The sequence below is a fragment of the Salmo salar genome, chromosome ssa09 (assembly GCF_905237065.1).
Source record: "Salmo salar chromosome ssa09, Ssal_v3.1, whole genome shotgun sequence".
Taxonomy (NCBI): domain Eukaryota; kingdom Metazoa; phylum Chordata; class Actinopteri; order Salmoniformes; family Salmonidae; genus Salmo; species Salmo salar.
The window spans coordinates 12,414,146-12,436,675 of NC_059450.1; the positions used below are offsets into that span (position 1 = coordinate 12,414,146).

The window sequence follows — 22,530 nt, forward strand, 5'->3', positions numbered from 1 at the left end:
ATGTGATGACTTTTGTGTGCGTGTGTATGTATATGTGTCACACCCTGATCTGTTTCACCGGTCTTTGTGCTAGTCTCCACCCTCCACCAGGTGTCTCCCATCTCCCCTCATAGATCCCCTGTCTATTTATACCTGTGTTCTTTGCTTGTCTGTTGCCAGTTCGTTTTGTTCGTCAAGCCTACCAGCGTTGTTCCCCTTGCTCCTGTCTTTCTAAAGTTCCTGTTTTCTAGTTTTCCCGGTTTTGACCATTCTGCCTGCCCTGACCCTGAGCCTGCCTGCCGTTCTGAACCTTTTGAACTCTGATATGGATTACTGACCTCTGCCTGCCCTTGATCTGTCGTTTTGTCTGCCTCCTGTTCTAGTAATAAACTTTTGTTACTTCGACACTGTCTGCATCTGGGTCTTTCCTAAAACGTGATAGTACGAACTGGCCCTGACCCTGACCGATCCAGCAGACTCAGACCAGCTCCACAACGCTGTATCCCTACAAGGAGCCACCATTGGACGACACAAAGAGTTACTGAAATGTCTTATGGAGGGACTCCATACCCTGGCAGAACGCCATGACCAGACGTTCAAGACTTTGCTGGAGCAATTCTGTTGATTGCCCACTGGGCAGCAGATCACACCCGCAATCTCCCAGCCTACCCCAGTGTCCCGAGAACCCTGCTTACCTCCTCCGGAGCCTTACACCGGAGATTCCGCAACCTGCCGGGCTTTTCTCCCCCAGTGCTCCCTCATTTTCGAGCTGTAGCCTTCTTCGTTCCCCTCGGACCGCTCGAGGATAGGGCTACATCATAACGCTGATGTCTGGGAGGGCACTCGCCTGGGCTACGGCGGTGTGGGAGCAACAGTCCGCCGTCTGCCTCAGTCTAGAGGATTTTGTGGCGGAAGTTTGGAAGGTGTTTGATTCTTCGTTGTCCGGGAGAGAGGCTGCTCATAAGCTGCTCCAGCTACGTCAAGACTCCAGTAGTGTGGCAGACTTACGCGATGGCTTTTCGCACGTTGGCGGCTGAGAGTGCCTGGAACTCGGAAGCATTGTTCGACATGTTCCTTCACGGACTATTGGAGGTGATCAAAGATGAGCTTGCAGCCCGGGAGCTACCCATGGACCTTGACCATCCGGATCGATGGGCGGCTTCGAGAATGTAGGAGAGAGAGGGAATCTGTGCCCTGTCGCCTTCGATTCCCACCTCGCCTCCAAAGAATCCTGGAGACCCCCGAAGTCTACATGTCCGAGTGAACCCGACGTCACACGAGTTCTCTCGGGAATCACAGAGGGCTGCCAACTCGCCTCCTTCAGAGTCCAGGCACCTGGGCAGGGCTAGATTGACACTTACGCCGACTCCACACCCAGAGCTGTCTATATTGTGAAACTACGGGACATTTCATAGCTACCTGCCCATTAAAAAACGAGGCTCATCAAGGGGCGAGTACTCTGGTGGGCCTTATGGAGAACTTTTCCTCTCTCCATGCCATCCTGCTGTGGGGGAAACAGTATAAATCTCTTCGGGTACTCATCGACTCTGGGGCCAATGAGAGCTTTTTTGGACGCTACCCTGGTGTCCGTGCTGGGCATCCCCACTCAGCCCCTCTCCATTCCCATGGACATTAGAGCGCTGGACGGGCGCTCTATAGGCCGGGTCACTCACAACACCACTCCCATGGTATTGTGAGAGGGGCTACAGTGAGGCAATCCAATTTATGCTGATTAAGTCTCCTCAGGTTCCCGTGGTATCGGGATTCTCTTGGCTCCAGTGACACAATCCCATCATAGACTTGACTGCTGGTGCCATTATGGGCAGGAGCCAGTTCTGCCACACCCATTGTCTGAAGTCAGCGCAACATGCCCCGGGATGTCTTCCTGTGGGCTCGGAAGTTGCCCCGGACCTTTCAGCCATTCCCGCGGAGTACCAGGACCTCTGGGAGGTGTTCAGTAAGGCCCGGGCCACTTCGCTTCCACCACACTGACCCTATGACTGCGGGATTGACCTTCTCCCAGGCACCACTCCGCCCCGGGGACAACTATACTCTCTGTCGGGTCCGGAGACCAAGGCCATGGAGACCTACATTGAGAACTCCCTAAATGCAGGGTTCATCCGTCCTTCTGCCTCCCCCGCCGGCGCAGGTTTCTTCTTTATGGAGAAGGCAAAACCCTGCGCCCGTGCATCGACTACCGGGGCCTCAATGAAATCACGGTGAAGAACCGCTACCCGCTACCACTCATCTCCTTGGCCTTCGAGCCGCTCCAGGGGGCCACCATGTTCTCCAATCTGGACCTACGGAATGCTTACAATCTGGTGCGGATATGGGAAGGGGACAAGTGGAAGACCGCCAGCGGTCACTACAAGTATCTGGTCATGCCATTTAGCCTTACCAATGCCCCAGCTGTATTCCAGGCTCTGGTTAATGATGTTCTCCGCAACATGTTGAACCGGTTAGTCTTCGTCTACCTCAACGATGTCCTCATCTTCTCCTGCTCCGCCCAAGAACAAGTGCTCCACGCCCGACAGATTCTCTAACACCTCCTGGAGAACCAGCTTTTTGTGAAAGCGTTGAAGTGCAAATTCCATCACTCCACCATCCCCTTCCTGGGTTACATCATCGCTGCAGGGAGTGTACAGATGGATCCCGGGAAGGTGAGAGCGGTGGTGGATTGGCCCCAGCCTACGTCCAGGGTGCAGCTACAACATTTCCTGGGTGTCTGCAACTTTTATCGCCGCGTTATCCGGGGTTACAACACCCTGGCTTCCCCCCTGTCTGCACTCACCTCTCCCAAGGTTCCGTTCACGTGGTCCCCAGCTGACCGGGCGTTCCGGGATCTCAAACACCATTTCACCACAGCTCCCATCTAGGTTCATCCTGACCCGTCTCGCCAGTTTGTGGTGGAGGCCGATGCTTTGGATATCGGAGTGGGGGCTGTCCTGCACTGGACCTCAAGTTACATCCCTGCGCCTTCTTCTCCTCAACGCCATGGAGAGGAACTACGATGCGGTGAATCGTGAGCTTCTCGCGTTGAAGATGGCGTTGGAGGAGTGGAGGCACTGGCTGGAGGGGGCGGAACATCCGTTCAATGTGTGGACCGACCACAAGAACCTGGAATATCTCTGCACCGCCAAGCGTCTCAATTCCAGATGGGGAAAAGGCCGGTTTATCAGCCCTTTCCCCATCTCCAAGGTCATTAGCCCCTTTGCTGTTTGTCTTCTGTTGCCCCGTACCCTCCATATATATACAGCACTTTTCATGTGTCTAAAATCAAACCCATGTCTCACAGCCCTTTGTCTCCTGTTTCCACCACACTGGATTATTGACCTCTGCCTGCCCTGACCCTGAGATTGCCTGCCGTTCTGGACCTTTTGGACTCTGATCTGGATTACTGACCTCTGCCTGCCCTTGAACTTTCGTTTTGCCTGCCCCCTGTCCTAGTAATAAACTTTTGTTACATCGACACGGTCTGCATCTGGGTCTTTTCAAAGACGTGATAATATGTGGTGTGTGTGCCTGCATGAGTCTTTGTGCGTGTACCTTTGAGAAAGTGAAACTTCTTAAGAAAGCCTGGTGTGACGAAGGAATCACAGAAGCAGAGCAGCAGGCCGCTGAACAGCAGCTCCGCAGTACTGATGTTGATGGAGTGAGGTCTGGAACTCACAAAACACACCGTCACCTAGAGAGAGAGGGAGGAGGGAGGGGAAACAAAAGACACACTGTTGAGTGATCCGACATCGAAACAATCACATATGTATTTGTGTGTGTGTGTGTGTGTGTGTGTGTGTGTGTGTGTACCTCAGGCCCCAGGTTGAGGTAGCAGTCTACAGACAGAATGGGGTGTGTGTAGTTGCGTGCGCTGAGGGGGAAAAGGCGTTGGCTGGTGTGTTGCAGGTATTTCTCTAGCAGTAGCTGTGCAGGCGTGGCCAGGAATGGATGCTTGCTGTCCGGGGCACAGATATACTGTGACGGCTGGATGGAGGTGGGGACGTCAGTTATCTAAAACCACACATTACATCAACATTGCAATGGTCAAAGCATGAACATTAGACAAAATGAGCGACTGGATTCAATACATGTTGCTGAAGTTCCGCCTTACAGCGCGATATACATTTCAAGGTAATGTTCCCGAATTGGCGGAGAGACTGGATTCACGGTACACGCCACTGGCTCAATCAGAAATGACCTAAAAATGTCAATCGCGCTATAACGCGGAACTTCAGCAGTACGGATTGAATCGAGCCCCAGAACTGAGATCTTACATTAGAGAGGGATATGAATCGATGGCATCGGAACACTACATTTGGTCTTAAGTCGAGTGACACTGTACCCCACGATGATGAAGGTGGTGATGTGTGTGTGGGTGTGGTTTTGTGTATGTCTGCCTATTTTATTGTATGTGTGCGTATGGTTTTGTGTATGTGAGTGTGTGTGTAAGCCTGTACCTTGGTCTTGATGATGAAGGTACGGTATCCTCCGATAGCGATCTGTTTCTTCATCACACTGAAGTTGTTGAAACGACAGATGAGCAGACCGGCACTGTGGGCTCGCAGGGTGAAGTCCACATCATCACACATGAACCTGAGGGGGAAGAAGAGGAGAGGGGGAAGAAGAGGAGAGGGGGAGCAGAGGAAGAGAGGAAGCGGAGGAAGAGAGTGGAGAGTGAGAAAAGGAAGGTAAAAAGAAGGGTGAGAAAGAGGAAGAGTGATGGTTCAGTGACGTTTTTTTCACTTGTGATGTGTTTCACATAGAAACCACTTCAACCTAGCAGCCACACTCTTACAATAACAATTACTTATGTAAAGTAAAGTGTCTGTCCTCTCTCATCCATTCTGGTTGTATTGTATTGTATTGTATTCCATTCCATTCTTTTATATTCGGCAGCAGGTAGCCTAGCGTTTAAGAGCGTTGGGCCAGTAACTAAAAGACTTCTGGTTTGAATCCCTGAGCTGACTAGGTGAAAAATCTGTCGTTGTACCCTTTAGCATGGCACTTAACCTTAGTTAATCTGGATAAGAGCATCTACTAACGTGCTAATATTTTACTCTATTCTACTGTGTCACCTGTTCTCGTTGTATTGGACGTCCTGGGTCAGGTCCACATTGAGAAGCAGGAAGTCGTGGAGGTGTCCTCTGGAGAACGGTTCCTCGTGACGAGCTCCTCCCCCCTTCCCCTGACCCGGGGAGCGACTGCCCCACTTCCTGATCCCACAGAGGCCGTACTGGGTGAGGTCAGGACACGCCTCCATGTGCTGCAGCACCTGCTTCAGAGACACGTTCCTCTCTACAGGCCCTGAGGCACTGGAGGGGAGAGAGAGGACACAGACAGAGAGAGAGAAAAAGACAGAGAGAGATGATTACAGAGCTCCGCGAGGACAATACTTTCAAAACATCAATATAAAAAATGTAAAAAAAAAACATTGTGTTGATGTGTGTGTAGCTGAGACTTGTCCCTTGTATGCGAGAGTGTGTGTGCTTGGGTGAGTGTGTGTGTGTATGCCTGTGTGAGTCCAAGTCCACGGCGTTCCACATGACGCAGGAGTCATCAGAGACTATGATGAAGGGCCAGATGTCGGCCGGCAGCCCCCCTCCTTCCAGCCTGTGCCTGCGCTCCAGCCCCAGGTTGTGATAGGACAGCTCCTTGATCAGGAAGTGGGCAGCACCTTGGGGGAGGGGCCAGAGGTCAGAGAGAGAGAGACATCGGGAAACACTGTTGTTATATTTCTGTGTTAGTGCATCTCATGTTGTTAGATTGTCTGTTGTGTGTATTCTCTCCACTCACTCACTCACTCACTCACTCACTCACTCACTCACTCACTCACTCACTCACTCACTCACTCACTCACTCACTCACTCACTCACTCACTCACTCACTCACTCACTCACTCACTCACTCACTCACTCACTCACTCACTCACTCACTCCACAATGGGGGAGAGGGTGAGAGATAGACAAAGGGAGAGAGGCAGTGAGTGAATGGGAAAGAGTGGAGGGTGTTAGCGCACCGATGCCGGCTCCATTGAAGATGGTGGGCAGCACCAGGATGATGTGGTTGGGCCAGTACTTCTTATAGACAGCCATCTCGTACTCCTTGATGACCAGGATGTGGAGGTGGGCCGCCCCGTCCATGGCGTGGAACAGGTTAAACAGGCCGTGCTCATGACGACCCGTTGTCGGGGTGAAGATGGGGCTCTTGATGCAGTCTGGGTTCTGATGGGGGAAAGGAGAAACATGCAGCGGCATATATAAAAGTCTGAGGGGGCTCTACAAAGATCTGATGATCTTAGGGCTTCTACACTTTGTAGGTCCGTATACAGAGGAGGTTTCCGATAGGGAAGGCATATAGAAAAGAAAGAAAGAGAGCAAGCAAGCGAGAAAGAGAGAAACAAAGAAAGGTTGGCAGATGAGGAAAACAGGAAGTTGGGTGGTGGAATTAGCCAGTGCATTCTGTCGGGGTTAACGCAAACGTTAGAGTATGGCTGTGGTCTGATTCTCTACTCTTCTCCTTGACTTGTGCACTTGCTCATCCCCCTAGCAGATTGAAAGGCACTGCTGTAAGGAGTTTGTACCACATTTCTGACATCCAGAAATAGGAGTGAACAAGTGCGCCCTTGAGGAAGAAGGGTAGAGAATGGGTATTATGGTTAGTAGTAGGGGGTAAGGGGGTTACCCAATCGGAGGTGAGGGGCAGTCTCATGCTCTCCAGCTGGCCTCCTGGTTGGCTGAAGCTGAAGTGGTGTTGTTTAGACTTGGGGATGATGAAGTAGAGCTGGATCTCCTCCCCCAGCAGCCGGTGGGAGAAGGTGAAGCCATGCAGCAGCGATTCATACATCTACAGGTAAAGTATATGGTGGAACACAGTATTATCTATCTGCAGGTCTAGAATAGATTATTAGCCATGCAGTAGACCAACTGGAGCAATGACTGGTGAAACTATGAATAAATAGCGTGTGTGTTCTCTGCTCACCTGGTATCCGGGGTTGAAGCCCGTGTACTGGTGACACTGTTCACAGTGGTGGTAGGTGTTGTAGGCTGCGTATTTGGACAGTTTGATCCTGGCCGTACGCCTCCGCAGATACACGTCCTCCTTGCGTCTGGGGTTTCCTGGGGGACAGAGCAGGGGCTGGGGGTTAGTTAACCTGGCAAACGCCAGTCTAGAACCATGGAACATCTCCGATAACCACAGTCACGTACATATAGCTACACACTTAGAATAAAATGAGCTCATCTAAAACCCAGAATGGTTCTACCTGGAACATAAAAGGGTTCCCCTATGGGGACAGTAGAATAAGCCTTTTTTTTTCTCTAAGAGTGTACAGAGTTCAGCCAAACTAGAAATAGTAGAAAAAGAGATCAGGAGGTCCAAGACAATGACATCATCTAGTAAATCTCACAATCACAATGATAACCGAGAGAGATGCCCCACTCCCCTATCCTACCGTCAGTGTTCGGGTAGTAGTCAGGGCAATAGACAGTGCTGATGTCTTCATATTTGGGGTTGTGGATGGTGTAGTCGAAGGGCATGCCCCTCAGTGTGTCTATTATCGGCCAGGGGGCACAGGCTGGGTGGTACTGGACACACTCCAGCTGGTCACCTATACCACACACACACACACACACACACACACACACACACACACACACACACACACACACACACACACACACACACACACACACACACACACACACACACACACACACACACACACACACACACTCACGCACGCACACATATTATTAAGACTGGTGCAGAGTGGAGGGTCGCGGTAGTTATGGAGTGTTGTCATGGTAACTCACTGGTGTTGATCTCTTCCTCGTCATAGATGTCCACCTCCATCAGTCTGATCAGCATACGAGACAGGATGCCCAGAAACTGGAGGTACGCCCCTGTCTTCCCCACCTGAACATGTTCCAGTAGTCAGAATAGTGTGTGTGTGTGTGTGTGTGTCTGTCACCAGTGTGTGTGTGCATGTGTGTGTGTACCTGTGGGGGCCCGCTGAGCAGCAGTCTGCGGGGATGGAAGTTGTCCGTGCGTCCCTCTGCGGGACGGTTGCTGCTGTCCATGTGGCAAGGCCTTGGGATGGTCCACTGGCGGTAATACAGAGACTGTTCTGTACACGTCATCATCTTACTCAGCAGAGGTCTGACATCAGAGGAAAGGAAACGTTATTATACAACATAATATACAACATCTTACTCACCAGTGTGTGTGGAGCTGGCCCAGACTACAGACAGGTGAGGTGTGTGTGGAGCTGGCCCAGACTACAGACAGGTGAGGTGTGTGTGGAGCTGGCCCAGACTAAAGACAGGTGAGGTGTGTGTTTGTTCCTACCTGAAGGAGCTGGCCCAGACTACAGGCAGGTGAGGTGTGTGTGGAGCTGGCCCAGACTACAGACAGGTGAGGTGTGTGTGGAGCTGGCCCAGACTACAGACAGGTGAGGTATGTGTTTGTTCCTACCTGAAGGAGCTGGCCCAGACTACAGACAGGTGAGGTGTGTGTGGAGCTGGCCCAGACTACAGACAGGTGAGGTGCGTGTTTGTTCCTACCTGAAGGAGCTGGCCCAGACTACAGACAGGTGAGGTGTGTGTTTGTTCCTACCTGAAGGAGCTGGCCCAGACTACAGACAGGTGAGGTGTGTGTTTGTTCCTACCTGAAGGAGCTGGCCCAGACTACAGACAGGTGAGGTGTGTGTTTGTTCCTACCTGAAGGAGCTGGCCCAGACTACAGACAAGTGAGGTGTGTGTTTGTTCCTACCTGAAGGAGCTGGCCCAGACTACAGACAGGTGAGGTGTGTGTGTGTGTGTGTTTGTTCCTACCTGAAGGAGCTGGCCCAGACTACAGACAGGTGAGGTGTGTGTGTGTGTGTGTGTGTTTGTTCCTACCTGAAGGAGCTGGCCCAGACTACAGACAGGTGAGGGGTGTGTGTGTGTTTGTTCCTACCTGAAGGAGCTGGCCCAGACTACAGACAGGTGAAGGGTGTGTGTGTGTGTGTTTGTTCCTACCTGAAGGAGCTGGCCCAGACTACAGACAGGTGAGGTGTGTGTGTGTTTGTTCCTACCTGAAGGAGCTGGCCCAGACTACAGACAGCTGAGGTGTGTGTGTGTGTGTGTGTGTGTTTGTTCCTACCTGAAGGAGCTGGCCCAGACTACAGACAGGTGAAGTGTGTGTGCGTGTTTGTTCCTACCTGAAGGAGCTGGCCCAGCCTACACACAGGTGCGGTGTGTGTGTTTGTTCCTACCTGAAGGAGCTGGCCCAGACTACAGACAGGTGAGGTGTGTGTGTGTGTGTGTGTTTGTTCCTACCTGAAGGAGCTGGCCCAGACTACAGACAGGTGAAGTGTGTGTGTGTGTGTGTGTGTTTGTTCCTACCTGAAGGAGCTGGCCCAGACTACAGACAGGTGAAGTGTGTGTGTGTGTTTGTTCCTACCTGAAGGAGCTGGCCCAGACTACAGACAGGTGAGGTGTGTGTGTGTTTGTTCCTACCTGAAGGAGCTGGCCCAGACTACAGACAGCTGAGGTGTGTGTGTGTGTGTGTGTTTGTTCCTACCTGAAGGAGCTGGCCCAGATTACAGACAGGTGAGGTGTGTGTGTTTGTTCCTACCTGAAGGAGCTGGCCCAGACTACAGACAGGTGAGGTGTGTGTGTGTGTGTGTGTTTGTTCCTACCTGAAGGAGCTGGCCCAGACTACAGACAGCTGAGGTGTGTGTGTGTGTTTGTTCCTACCTGAAGGAGCTGGCCCAGGCTACAGACAGGTGAGGTGTGTGTGTGTGTTTGTTCCTACCTGAAGGAGCTGGCCCAGGCTACAGACCGGTGCGGCAGGAAGGAGGTGCAGCGAGGCAGTCCGCTTTCGTCGCACACCGTGATGATGTCATAGAGCGCCCGGGGCAGCAGCACGGAGGGGGGGCGACTCACCCCCCGCGCCCAGGAGCAGCTCTGAAGGGGGGAGGGGGGGAGGGTGGAGGAGGAGTCAGAGGAGGTTGACTTGGAGGGCCATCGCTGGGTGTCGGAGGGGTTAGGTGGGTTGGAGTTTGGACAGGGGGAGGAGTGATGGGGGTCAGGGGGGGTGGTGTGGAGCTGGTGGGTGGCCGCAGCACTGCTGTCGGAGAAGGGTCGGAGGGGCTGGGGGGCTGAGTGAGGGGGAGGGAAATGACCCAAACCAGGGAGCTCCAACTTCAGAGCTAGAGGGAAGACAGGAGAGGAAGAAGAGGGTAAGGGATGTATACAGAGGTGAGTTTACTGTTATAAACCGTCAAATGTGTTGTTTACGGTTAGAAATACCCATATTGAAAGTGTAGTGTCTCATTGAATAGCTAGAATTGTGTTGTATTTCATTGAATTGAATTTGGCCAGTGGATGGCGCTCCATCACTCACCGTTCTCTCTCCCCTCCTCCTCGTTGTCGGTACTGCTGAGTTTGTCCCGGTCGCTCTCTGATAGGTCGCTACCGAGGCCGTGTCTGAGGGGTTGTGACCCCTGGGACTCCACCCTCATCAGGTAGGCAGCCAATCCCAGCTCCTCCTCCAATGACGTGCGCTGCAGGTAGGAGGAGCTTATCACACGCAGGTCACAGTACTTCAGTGATCTGGTTGGAGGAGAGAGAAAATACATCAATCAACCAATCAATCAGTCAACCAATCAGGATAAATATACAAGTACTACGCGTGTGTACCTGGGTAGGGACTCTCCCAGGGGGTTTGCCCCAGAGAGGATGAGGATACAGGGGAGAGCCTCTAGCTCCAGGTAGGTACGGGGAACCCAGTCTGTCTCCTGGATCTTCAGCCATGCCTGGACACAACACCCACACAGGCTTTAACCAAGTGCTAGAACAATAACACATCTAATAATATAGGAAGTTCCGCCCATTCACATTGACTGACATTCCCACCAACCAGTCCCATCAGCTTCCTGTTGCAGAGGCAGGACTTCTGTCACACCCACTCACTCTTTAAATGGACTCACCTGAAGGCAATCGGTGGCTACCTAATGGACTGGAAGCATGACTAGGGAAATGTGTAGTGTTAGTAGAATGTTTGATACGTAATGTATAGCTCTTCAAACTTGGTGTTTACCTGGATGTGTTATTTAAAAAAATATGTTACCATCCCACCTATATTCACGGTAGCCCATACCAACACCAGCAATCCAACCGAATATAGTCTTTTCAGCCTACCAGTTTTTACATGGTCCTTCAAGCCCGATCAGGCTATCGTGGTGGAAATGGAGAACAGATCACCAGCCGACAGAGCGTACACCTTCCGGGAGAAAATTAGGGCAATAAAGCGGAAAATCGAGTGTATGGACAACGAGATCTCCAGCCTACCAACAACCGTATAACCTGCCTCTACCCAGTCCCCACTTATGCCAGTCCCTCTCCAAGTCCCTTATCAAAAAGTACCCAGTCCCAAATTCTACCTCACTTATTCCCAGGATCCGGTATTGTACCTTCTGCAATCCCAGATCCTAAGTCATTCCCATTTTGTCAGGTCTGCACCAGTCTGAGTCCAAGCGACCAGCCTGGCCCCCAAGAACACCCTGGCTTCCATTGTGCCCCTAGAGTCCATTCCAGTGGCCATTAAACCGCATCAGTGTTCTGCTCTGCCCCCCACCCAGTGCAACTTCCTGTGATATTCCATGGGCGGCCAGTTACCCAAGCTATTCCATCACCTGCTGATGGGCAGCTCTGAGACCATCTTCCTTCCCCTACAGCCCCCCAACCACTTACAGTAGCACACTTAACGGACATCAGTTCCTGTAATTAAAATATGTAGCATATTTAAGGTGGCAGTAGAAAATTCTGCCCACTCATATTGACTGACTTTCCCACCAACCACTTCCTGTTCCAGAGGCAGATCTTCTGCCACACCCACTCAACCTTTAAATGGTTGTCACTAATTATCACAGCCACAAAGTTAGAATTGTCTATATACTGTAGAAATCCATAAAAACAAACATTTGATTTTTGGTTTTAATTTCAGGTTAGGCATATGGTTGGCAGTGTGGTCAGATGGAAATAAAAAAATAAAAATCAACTTCATATTCATCATCTCAAGCACCAACCCAACATCATAGCCGTGCAGCGATGCTCCCTATTCAACCTGACAGAGCTTGAGAGGATCTGCAGAGAAGAATGGGAGAAACTCCCCAAATACAGGTGTGCCAAGCTTGTAGCGTCATACTCAAGAAGACTCGAGGCTGTAATCACTGCCAAAGGTGCTTCAACAAAGTACTGAGTAAAGGGTCTTAATACTTATGTAAATGTGATATTAAATGTATTTATTTCGTATACGTTTGCAAAAAATTCAAAAAAACTGTTTTTGCTTTGGCATTTTAGGGTATTGTGTGTAGATTGATGAGGGAAAAAAACGATTTCATCCAATTTAGAATAAGGCTGTAACGTAACAAAATGTGGAAAAAGTATTGTGGTCTGAATACTTCCTGGAAGGCATTGTATGTGAAAATGGCACATTTCTATGTTATGTAGAAAAAAAGACAGTGTAGTGTTTCCAATGACATCATCAACCAATTAGTAGACAATTAGTAGGCAATGCCAACTCACAATTGGTCGAAATCACACGACGCACACCGATGACGCCATTGGAAACACTTATTTTCCACTTATTTTCCTATATTTTTTACTACAAAATATAGAAACATGCCATTATCACATATGTTGATGTTGGGGTGGTGCTGGAGATGATCAATATGAAGTTGAACAATTGTGAAGTTTCCCTTTAAGATTAGGGTTCAAATCAGATTTCAAGAAGATCAAATATTAGAAATAGGTGGGGTTTAGACATAATTTTGACTTTGTGGCTGTGGTAACTAGTGACGATCCCTTTAAAATGGACTCACCTGAAGGCAACCTACCTAATGGACTGGAAGAATGACTAGGGAATTTGTAGTGTTAGTGGAATGTTTGATATGTAATGTGTAGCTCTTGGTGTTTACCTGGATGTTTTATTGAACAGAAAAAACATCTGTTACCATCCCACCTACAGTACCAGTCACACGTTCATTCAAGGATTTTTCTTTATTTTTTACTATTTTCTACATTTTAGAATAATAGTGAAGACATCAAAAGTCTGAAATAACACATATGGAATCATGTAGTAACCAAAAAAAAGTGTTAAACAAATGAAAATATATTTTAGATTCTTCAAAGTAGCCACCCTTTGCCTTGATGACAGCTTTGCACACTCTTGGCATTCTCTCAACCAGAAATAAAGAAAAACCCTGGAATGAGTAGGTGTGTCCAAACTTTTGACTGGTACTGTATATTCCCTTAACCATTTCCCCGGGTTAGCCCTTTTAATCTGTACTCCTCCCCCCGTGTTCTTAACAGCACACCACCATGGCAACCCATACCAACACCAGCAATCCAACCTAATATACAGTCTTTTCATCCTACCAGTTTTTACAAACAATGTTATAATATATGTAACCTTCCCCATATTGAGATTGTTTTACAATCCTGTCAACTAACTGTCATATGTGTAGTTATCTGTCATGTTGCTAACCAGGATCTGTATGTATCAAGTGTCTCATATTAGAGACCTGGTCCAGGATCAGGTCCCTGTCCATGTAATCTTATTCATTGTGATCTAAAAGGCAACGGCAAAACCGATCTTAAATCAGAACTCTTCATCCAGTCGTCCAGTGGTTTATCCCCTACCTTGATGCGCTCAGTGAAGCTCTGTCCTATGCTGAGGGCTTGGCTGGGGTTTCCCAGGATGATCTCAAAGCGCTCCCCCAGCCCCAGTCTCTGTCTGACCCACGCCAGCCGCTGGTGAGCCCACCCTGCCAGAGCCAGTGAGGGGATCCGTAGCAGCACCATGTGACCGTGGTGGGTGGGGCATCGCTGGGCGGAGCTGAGCAGACTCTGGACTATCTCCAGCGTCTCGACGGACGTGTGTTTATGTATGCTCCGCCCCCCTGAGCCAGGCCGACCCGACACGGCCATCAGAGCCACACAGTAGTGCTGGACCAGAACCTGGGTCCGGATCACTGCACTGTGTAACTTGGGGAACCTGGGACAGGGGATTGATACATTTTGTTATTTGCTACATTCTTGCGTCATTTCGATAAATCAAATGTGATTCTCTCAGGGATGTAGTCGAGTCACTAAACCTTGAGTCCGAGTTGAGTCCCAAGTCCCCTGCGCTCGAGGCCAAGTCTGAGTCACCAATGGGGCGGCGGGTAGCCTAGTGGTTAGAGCGTTGGACTAGTAACCGAAAGGTTGCAAGATTGAATCCCTGAGCTGACGAGGTAAAAATCTGTCGTTCTGCCACTGAACAAGGCAGTTAACCCTCTGTTCTCCAGTAGGCTGTCATTGTAAATAAGAATTTGTTAACCGACTTGCCTAGTTAAATAAATGGTTGAGTCCCAGTGCTCGAGTCCTGGTCGTGTTGAAGTTGGATTCGCAGGATCCACATGAACTCAAAATAAAGTTATTTACCCAGTTAGATATAGTGTAGTGAGTGGCAAGAGGATTTATTTAGTCAATAAATTGTTTGCTATCCCTTTTCCTTCTGTGCCACCAAATGTTTGCATTCGGGTATAGGCTACTGGTAAAGTTACCAGGTTGTTAGCTAGCTAGCTAATTAGGTAAATTGGCGGAACAAATTTTAGCCTAAACAAATGGTTAGCGGTACAGTCCGCAAGTGGTCTACTTTTAGAACGGCCTGCGATATGGTTTATGCACACACACACACACACACACACACACACACTCATCATACATACTGTACACACACCCATCATACATACTGTACCGCTAGAAAGAAAACAATTGTAGCATCGGTCATATGGGTCCTAACTTTTTGAATGGTGAGAAACAAGCCGTACTGTCTGTAGAAAAGAGGGAGACTTGTCAGGACCTGGCTATGGGACGCAGTGGGGAAGGTGGAAGGGAGCGAGAAGACAAATTCAAATACAGCCTACTTTCTATACTCAAGGGGGAGACGGACAACAAAAAAAGGGAGACTGTTGTTTTACTATTAAACTCGATGCTATCGTTTCTTGTGTTTCTTAACCTTTTACCGCAGAGGGCTAAATCAGGGTCACACAGAGTGTTTCTTGGTCGTCTGAAACAAATCTAACGTTGAAACAAAAGTATAGACCTCACACACATGGTTATGGGCTTAAAAAAAAGGAGACAGCATGTCAGATATAGACTTAAAATGTATCCAATTTTGAGTTTGCATCCCAATACTACACTTTATATACATCACAAAAGACTGTCTGCCCTCACTCATCGCTTGCTCCCCCCGCAGCTCACCAGCTGATGTAGGCTGTGTGCCGGACGGATGCGGCTTGTCCCTCCCACTGCGGAACAGAACAACACCCTCGCTGCGCTGCGCATCTAGTGCTGCTAATATTCTGCTTATCGTAGCCTATCCAGTCCAAGTGCAAATGCAAGTCACGAGAAGGCGAGGCCAAGTCTGAGTCACAAATCAGGAAAATCGAGACTCGAGTACTACAACACTGGCGTCTCCATTTACTGTATATTTGCATATACGGTTAATTGTGTGTATTTTCTGTACCTGTGTGATTGTGTGTGAGCATGCATGTGTGTTTGTGTGAGTGTGTATGTATATACAATATGTATGATGAGTGTGTGTGTGTACAGTATGTATGATGGGTGTATGTACAGTATGTATGATGAGTGTGTGTGTGTGTGTGTGTTTGTGTGTACAGTATGCATGATGTGTGTGTGTGTGTGTACAGTATGCATGATGAGTGTGTGTGTGTGTACAGTATGCATGATGAGTGTGTGTGTGTGTGTGTGTGTGTGTGTACAGTATGCATGATGAGTGTGTGTGTGTGTACAGTATGCATGATGAGTGTGTGTGTGTGTGTACAGTATGTATGATGAGTGTGTATGTGTGTACAGTATGTATGATGAGTGTGTGTGTGTGTACAGTATGTATGATGAGTGTGTGTGTGTGTACAGTATGTATGATGAGTGTGTGTGTGTGTACAGCATGTATGATGAGTGTGTGTGTGTGTACAGCATGTATGATGAGTGTGTGTGTGTGTGTGTGTGTACAGTATGCATGATGAGTGTGTGTACAGTATGTATGATGAGTGTGTGTGTGTGTGTACAGTATGCATGATGAGTGTGTGTACAGTATGTATGATGAGTGTGTGTGTGTGTGTACAGTATGCATGATGAGTGTGTGTACAGTATGTATGATGAGTGTGTGTGTGTGTGTACAGTATGCATGATGAGTGTGTGTACAGTATGTATGATGAGTGTGTGTGTGTGTGTACAGTATGCATGATGAGTGTGTGTACAGTATGTATGATGAGTGTGTGTACAGTATGTATGATGAGTGTGTGTGTGTGTGTACAGTATGCATGATGAGTGTGTGTACAGTATGCATGATGAGTGTGTGTACAGTATGTATGATGAGTGTGTGTGTGTGTGTACAGTATGCATGATGAGTGTGTGTACAGTATGTATGATGAGTGTGTGTGTGTGTGTACAGTATGCATGATGAGTGTGTGTACAGTATGTATGATGAGTGTGTGTGTGTGTGTACAGTATGCATGATGAGTGTGTGTACAGTATGTATGATGAGTGTGTGTGTGTGTGTACAGTATGCATGATGAGTGTGTGTACAGTATGTATGATGAGTGTGTGTGTGTGTGTACAGTATGCATGATGAGTGTGTGTACAGTATGTATGATGAGTGTGTGTGTGTGTGTACAGTATGCATGATGAGTGTGTGTACAGTATGTATGATGAGTGTGTGTGTGTGTGTACAGTATGCATGATGAGTGTGTGTACAGTATGTATGATGAGTGTGTGTGTGTGTGTACAGTATGCATGATGAGTGTGTGTACAGTATGTATGATGAGTGTGTGTGTGTGTGTACAGTATGCATGATGAGTGTGTGTACAGTATGTATGATGAGTGTGTGTACAGTATGTATGATGAGTGTGTGTACAGTATGTATGATGAGTGTGTGTGTGTGTGTACAGTATGTATGATGAGTGTGTGTGTGTGTGTACAGTATGCATGATGAGTGTGTGTACAGTATGTATGATGAGTGTGTGTGTGTGTGTACAGTATGTATGATGAGTGTGTGTACAGTATGTATGATGAGTGTGTGTGTGTGTGTACAGTATGCATGATGAGTGTGTGTACAGTATGTATGATGAGTGTGTGTGTGTGTGTACAGTATGCATGATGAGTGTGTGTACAGTATGTATGATGAGTGTGTGTGTGTGTGTACAGTATGCATGATGAGTGTGTGTACAGTATGTATGATGAGTGTGTGTGTGTGTGTACAGTATGCATGATGAGTGTGTGTACAGTATGTATGATGAGTGTGTGTGTGTGTGTGTACAGTATGCATGATGAGTGTGTGTACAGTATGTATGATGAGTGTGTGTACAGTATGTATGATGAGTGTGTGTGTGTGTGTACAGTATGCATGATGAGTGTGTGTACAGTATGTATGATGAGTGTGTGTGTTACCTCTCCTCCAGGACAGAGGCCATGCTTTCGAAGGAGCTGTCGTAGCGGAGGAGAGGCAGACCGCTGCCTGAACGAGCCGAGTCCAGCAGCTCAGACACACCAAAGTACCGTGTCTTCTCATGGTACAGATCCATGTCCTGACACACACACACACACACACACACACACACACACACACACACACACACACACACACACACACACACACACACACACACACACACACACACACACACAGCTTGAGACAACAGTGTGTGTCTGTTTGTGTGTGTGTCTGTGTCAGTGGGTCTGTGTGTGTGTGCGCGCGCGCGTGACTGTGTGTGTCTGTGTCAGTGTGGGTCTGTGTTTGTGTCTGTGTTACTGTGTGTGTGTGTGAGAATATCTTACGTTATTGAAAGCAGAGGGCCAGTGTATCTCATTGTAAGGGCTGATACGTGTGTGTTGTGTCTGCAGGGCAAAGGGGAACGAGGTGACGTGGAGAGTCAGGATGTTGGTGGCATCTCTGATCTGAAGGGAGTTGAGCAGGCTGTCCACCAACCCACCGCCGAAGTCACCACCGCTGGCACTGTACGGCCCACTGGGAGACAGGGGGTATATATACTGTACGTTATGGTCACGTTACAAACACGCAGACACACTCACGCAGTCACACGCAAGCAGAAAAGCACACAAACGCACACACACCTGCTGATGTCCCAGTGTGCGTGGTCGTGGATCAGGATGTAGAGTGTGTTAGAGTTTCTGTGCGCTTCCTGTATGAGGTCATCAATGCGCGCCCTCGCCTCCTTGTCCATCTTGACCACGTAGTGCTCAGCTTCTCTCTGAGACAGACATTCCTGATCCAACCCCAGCTGCTGGAGGACACCTACACGCACAGACAGGGATTAAGCACACACAAAAGCTCGGACGCACACGTGCACACACACACACACGACACCAATTTGTTTCAGTTGAAGGTTTGAGTAACGCGAGTGAACACATTTCTCAAGGATTCTATAATACACCGGCAAGGGGCTCTATACAACACAGACATCGGCTAGAGGAGAACGACACCTGAAGACAACTTCCTGGAAGACAACTTCCTGGAAGACAACTTCCTGGAAGACAACTTCCTGGAAGACAACTTCCTGGAAGACACCTCAGAGGGATCGAGGTGAAGGAGGGAAAGAGGAGAAAGAGGAAGAGGAGGAGGAAGAGAAAGAGGAGAGGGAGAAGAGGAATGTGTTGATATCTGGAACAGAAGTGAAAGAGAAGAGAAGGGGGAATAGGAGGAAGAGAGGAGGGATCTTACCTGAGTTCCAGAGGTGCAGTACAGTCTGTTGGAAGGTGACCTCAGATGGAGGGACACAGATGAGGAAGTGGACCCTGTCGAAGGAGCCCAGGTCCAGGTTCTGAGTGCTGGAGTCGGCGATGGCACACACATGGGACAGCATTTTCCTGGCTACCACCAACTGGATGGGCCGCACTTCCCGCCACTCCACACAGTACTCTACACACACACACCCACGTTAGACGCAAATGTACATACACACATGGAAACACACATTTTAGACACCACACAAATTTCTAAACACAATACACACACACGCACACACACACTCACAGATTTTAGACAGACTACACATATCATGTACAAAGTCATAAACTCGACACACATACACACAATACATATTACAAACACATCTTGCCACTTCACATGAAATTCTAAAGCATGTAGCTTAGTCACACTACACACATTTCATGATGTTCTCTCCACACAGATTGCATATCTCACCTGAGCAGGAGTCCTTGTGGCTCTCAGCTCTGTCTTCGGGGCTGTCTGTGTGTCTGTCTGTGGCTGGCTCTTTGGGGCTGCATGTAGCTCTGTCCGTCTGTCTGTCTCCAGGGCTGCTGTCTCCTGTGGACTCCTGACTGCTGGACAGGGGGGGCGGCTGGCTCCTGCTCTCCCCAGCAGCACTCCCCAGCAACACATCTACATCACCATCTGACACACACATACAATATGGTGAGATACATACAGTTGAAGTCGGAAGTTTACATACACCTTAGCCAAATACATTTAAACTCAGTTTTTCACAATTCCTGACATTTAATCCTAGTAAAAATTCCCCGTCTTAGGTCAGTTAGGATCACCACTTTATTTTAAGAATGTGAAATGTCAGTATAATCGTGAGAGAATGATTTATTTCAGCTTTTATTTCTTTCATCGCATTCCCAGTGGGTCAGAAGTTTACATACACTCAATTAGTATTTGGTAGCATTGCCTTTAAATTGTTTAACTTGGGTCAAACATTTCGGGTAGCCTTCCACAAGCTTCCCACAATAAGTTGGGTGAATTTAGACCCATTCCTCCTGACAGAACTGGTGTAACTGAGTCAGGTTTGTAGGATTGAGGTCAGGACTTTGTGATGGCCACTCCAATACCTTGACTTTGTTCTCCTTAAGCCATTTTGCCACAACTTTGAAAGTATGCTTGGGGTCATTGTCCATTTGGAAGACCCATTTGTGACCAAGCTTTAATTTCCTGACTGATGTCTTGAGATGTTGCTTCAATATATCCACAATATTCCCCCTCATGATGCCATCTATTTTGCGAAGTGCACACAGTCCCTCCTGCAGCAAAGCACCCCCACAACATGATGCTGCCACCCCCGTGCTTCACGGTTGGGATGGTGTTCTTCGGCTTGCAAGCCTCCCCCTTTTTCCTCCAAATATAACGATGGTCATTATGACCAAACAGTTCTATTTTTGTTTCATCAGACCAGAGGACATTTCTCCAAAAAGTACAACCTTTGTCCCCATGTGCAGTTGCAATCCGTAGTCTGGCTTTTTAATGGCGGCTTTGGAGCAGTGGCTTCTTCCTTGCTGATCGGCCTTTCAGGTTATGTCGATATAGGACTCGTTTTACTGTGGATATAGATACTTTTGTACCTGTTTCCGCCAACATTTTCACAAGGTCCTTTGCTGTTGTTCTGGGATTGATTTGCACTTTTCACACCAAAGTACATTCATCTCCAGGAGACAGAACGCGTCTCCTTCCTGAGCGGTATGACGGCTGCATGGTCCCATGGTGTTTATACTTGCTTACTATTGTTTGTACAGATGAACGTGGTACTTTCAGGCGTTTGGAAATTGCTCCCAAGGATGAACAAGACTTGTGGAGGTCTACAATCTTTTTTCTGAGGTCTTGGCTGATTTCTTTAGATTTTCCCATGATGTCAAGCAAAGAGGCACTGAGTTTTGAAGGTAGGCCTTGACATACATCCACAGGTAATTTAAGATGGGCAACACACACACACACACACACACACACACACACACACACACACACACACACACACACACACACACACACACACACACACACACACACACACACACACACACACACACACACACACACACACACACACACACACACACACACACTCAGCATCCAGGTGGGTTGTGTACAGACGTCCTTTAATCACAGTTTTGTTGATGAGAAGCAGGAAATGCACATTTCAGACTTGATCTTCCCTAACATTAAATGTATTAACACCTACCAAAAATATCCATTCATTCTAATCCACATAATAACTCTAATTTCCTGTTGCTGCAGGACTGTTTCCCTGCTGTAGTAAACTGTCTCAAATGAAGATCTGTAGTAGTCTTACCAGGCCCCAGAGAGTTGCAGAAGGCAGTGAGTTTCTGGGTCATGCCAGAGGACAGCTGTTGACTGATCTCTCTCAGACTATCACTGGGACTGAACATGCCCTCAATCAGGATACGACACTGGTGTTTACCTACAACACACACACACACAGTATACACCAGTTATTTCATACACGCATGCATGCACCAAAAAGTCTGCAACTCCACTTAAGTCGATGTGTAAACACACACACAGCAAATTTAAGACACAGGTAGGCACCCACACACAATACGATTACACCCCCCTCCCCACCACACGCACACGCGCACACGCACACACACACACACACACACACACACACACACACACACACACACACACACACACACACACACACACACACCTGTCACCACCACACAGGACTCAGTCTCCTGTCCCTTGGCTGTACAGATGATGACCACATAGCTGGTATGAGCCAGCCGTCCCTCCATCAGCCTAGTGAAGGTGCCAGCCAGCCCCAGAGCCATCGAGGCCTTCTCCTCCAGCACCACCACACCCTCCCCACATGACGAGGCTGCCAGCTGGGCCAGCCAGGGCAGCTGGGAAGGGGTGAGGGCCTGGGCCTGTGGCAGCCCAATCAGAGTAGAGGGCGCCTGGGGGAGGCCAGGCTGGGGCTGCTGGTGCTGGCGAATCTCACGGAGATGGGACTCTCTCCAGGAGCGCATGAAGATCTGTTCCAGGTCCTGGATCAGTGGGACCTGGTCTGGGCCTGGAGGGAAACGTCAATAACCAGTTATTACCAACTAGGTTTTTAACAGTTTCCTCAATGTAATAGTACTTTCTGCACAATTCAGCCTTTATAACTGAGGCAGCAGGTGGTTAAGTGGTTAAGAGGCTTGGGCTAGTCCCCGAAAGGTTGCTGGTTCGAATCCCCGAGCCAAGGGGAAAATTTGTCAATGTGCCCTTGAGCAAGGCACTGAATGCTTATTGCTCCTGTAAATCACTATCGATGAGAGCGTCTGCTAAATGACAACAATGTCAAATGTAACGGTGAGCATGACTAAAATAAAGAATGAAATGAAGTCAACCATCTCGCTCTCACCTAGTTGCACCAGGTAGTATACAGTGAGTAGTATCTGCATCTCCACAGAGAGGGGCTGTATGGGAGAGGGTTCGTAGTGTTGGTAGACCCTGGGTAGTGCCTGGCTGCTCTGATAGCAGCTCTGGAGCAGGGAGCTGACCTGCACATCACACACCTTACCACTCAGCGGGGGTAGGCTGCCGTGACCTGGGGACCAGAGACACACACACACACACACACACACACACACACACACACCAGATGCTACTGCACAGGATCAGGTTGTGGGAAAATGGACAGTGAGCTAATGGATACTCCCAGGGGATGGAGGGATGAGGGGTGAG

The 22,530-nt window shown here is 48.7% G+C and overlaps 1 protein-coding gene across 3 annotated transcripts in view; it reads right to left on the reverse strand.

Moving 5' to 3' along the window:
• Window positions 1–22,530, reverse strand: part of LOC106610731 (protein GREB1) — a 52,057-nt gene that overhangs the window by 808 nt on the left and 28,719 nt on the right. For all 3 annotated transcript variants that reach the window (XM_045723395.1, XM_045723396.1, XM_045723397.1), the window contains exons 10-32: window positions 22,208–22,393; window positions 21,509–21,874; window positions 21,128–21,256; window positions 19,246–19,455; window positions 18,763–18,960; window positions 18,156–18,336; window positions 17,859–18,048; window positions 17,472–17,608; window positions 13,659–14,013; window positions 10,656–10,771; window positions 10,360–10,568; window positions 9,769–10,165; window positions 7,971–8,130; window positions 7,785–7,887; window positions 7,424–7,579; window positions 6,952–7,088; window positions 6,655–6,816; window positions 5,990–6,194; window positions 5,485–5,647; window positions 5,049–5,285; window positions 4,431–4,566; window positions 3,784–3,984; window positions 3,526–3,664 (exon numbers count right to left, since the gene is read on the reverse strand). In XM_045723395.1, the coding sequence (XP_045579351.1) occupies window positions 3,526–3,664; window positions 3,784–3,984; window positions 4,431–4,566; window positions 5,049–5,285; window positions 5,485–5,647; window positions 5,990–6,194; window positions 6,655–6,816; window positions 6,952–7,088; window positions 7,424–7,579; window positions 7,785–7,887; window positions 7,971–8,130; window positions 9,769–10,165; window positions 10,360–10,568; window positions 10,656–10,771; window positions 13,659–14,013; window positions 17,472–17,608; window positions 17,859–18,048; window positions 18,156–18,336; window positions 18,763–18,960; window positions 19,246–19,455; window positions 21,128–21,256; window positions 21,509–21,874; window positions 22,208–22,393 (4,473 nt within the window). The remainder of the gene's footprint in view (window positions 1–3,525; window positions 3,665–3,783; window positions 3,985–4,430; window positions 4,567–5,048; window positions 5,286–5,484; window positions 5,648–5,989; window positions 6,195–6,654; window positions 6,817–6,951; window positions 7,089–7,423; window positions 7,580–7,784; window positions 7,888–7,970; window positions 8,131–9,768; window positions 10,166–10,359; window positions 10,569–10,655; window positions 10,772–13,658; window positions 14,014–17,471; window positions 17,609–17,858; window positions 18,049–18,155; window positions 18,337–18,762; window positions 18,961–19,245; window positions 19,456–21,127; window positions 21,257–21,508; window positions 21,875–22,207; window positions 22,394–22,530) is intronic.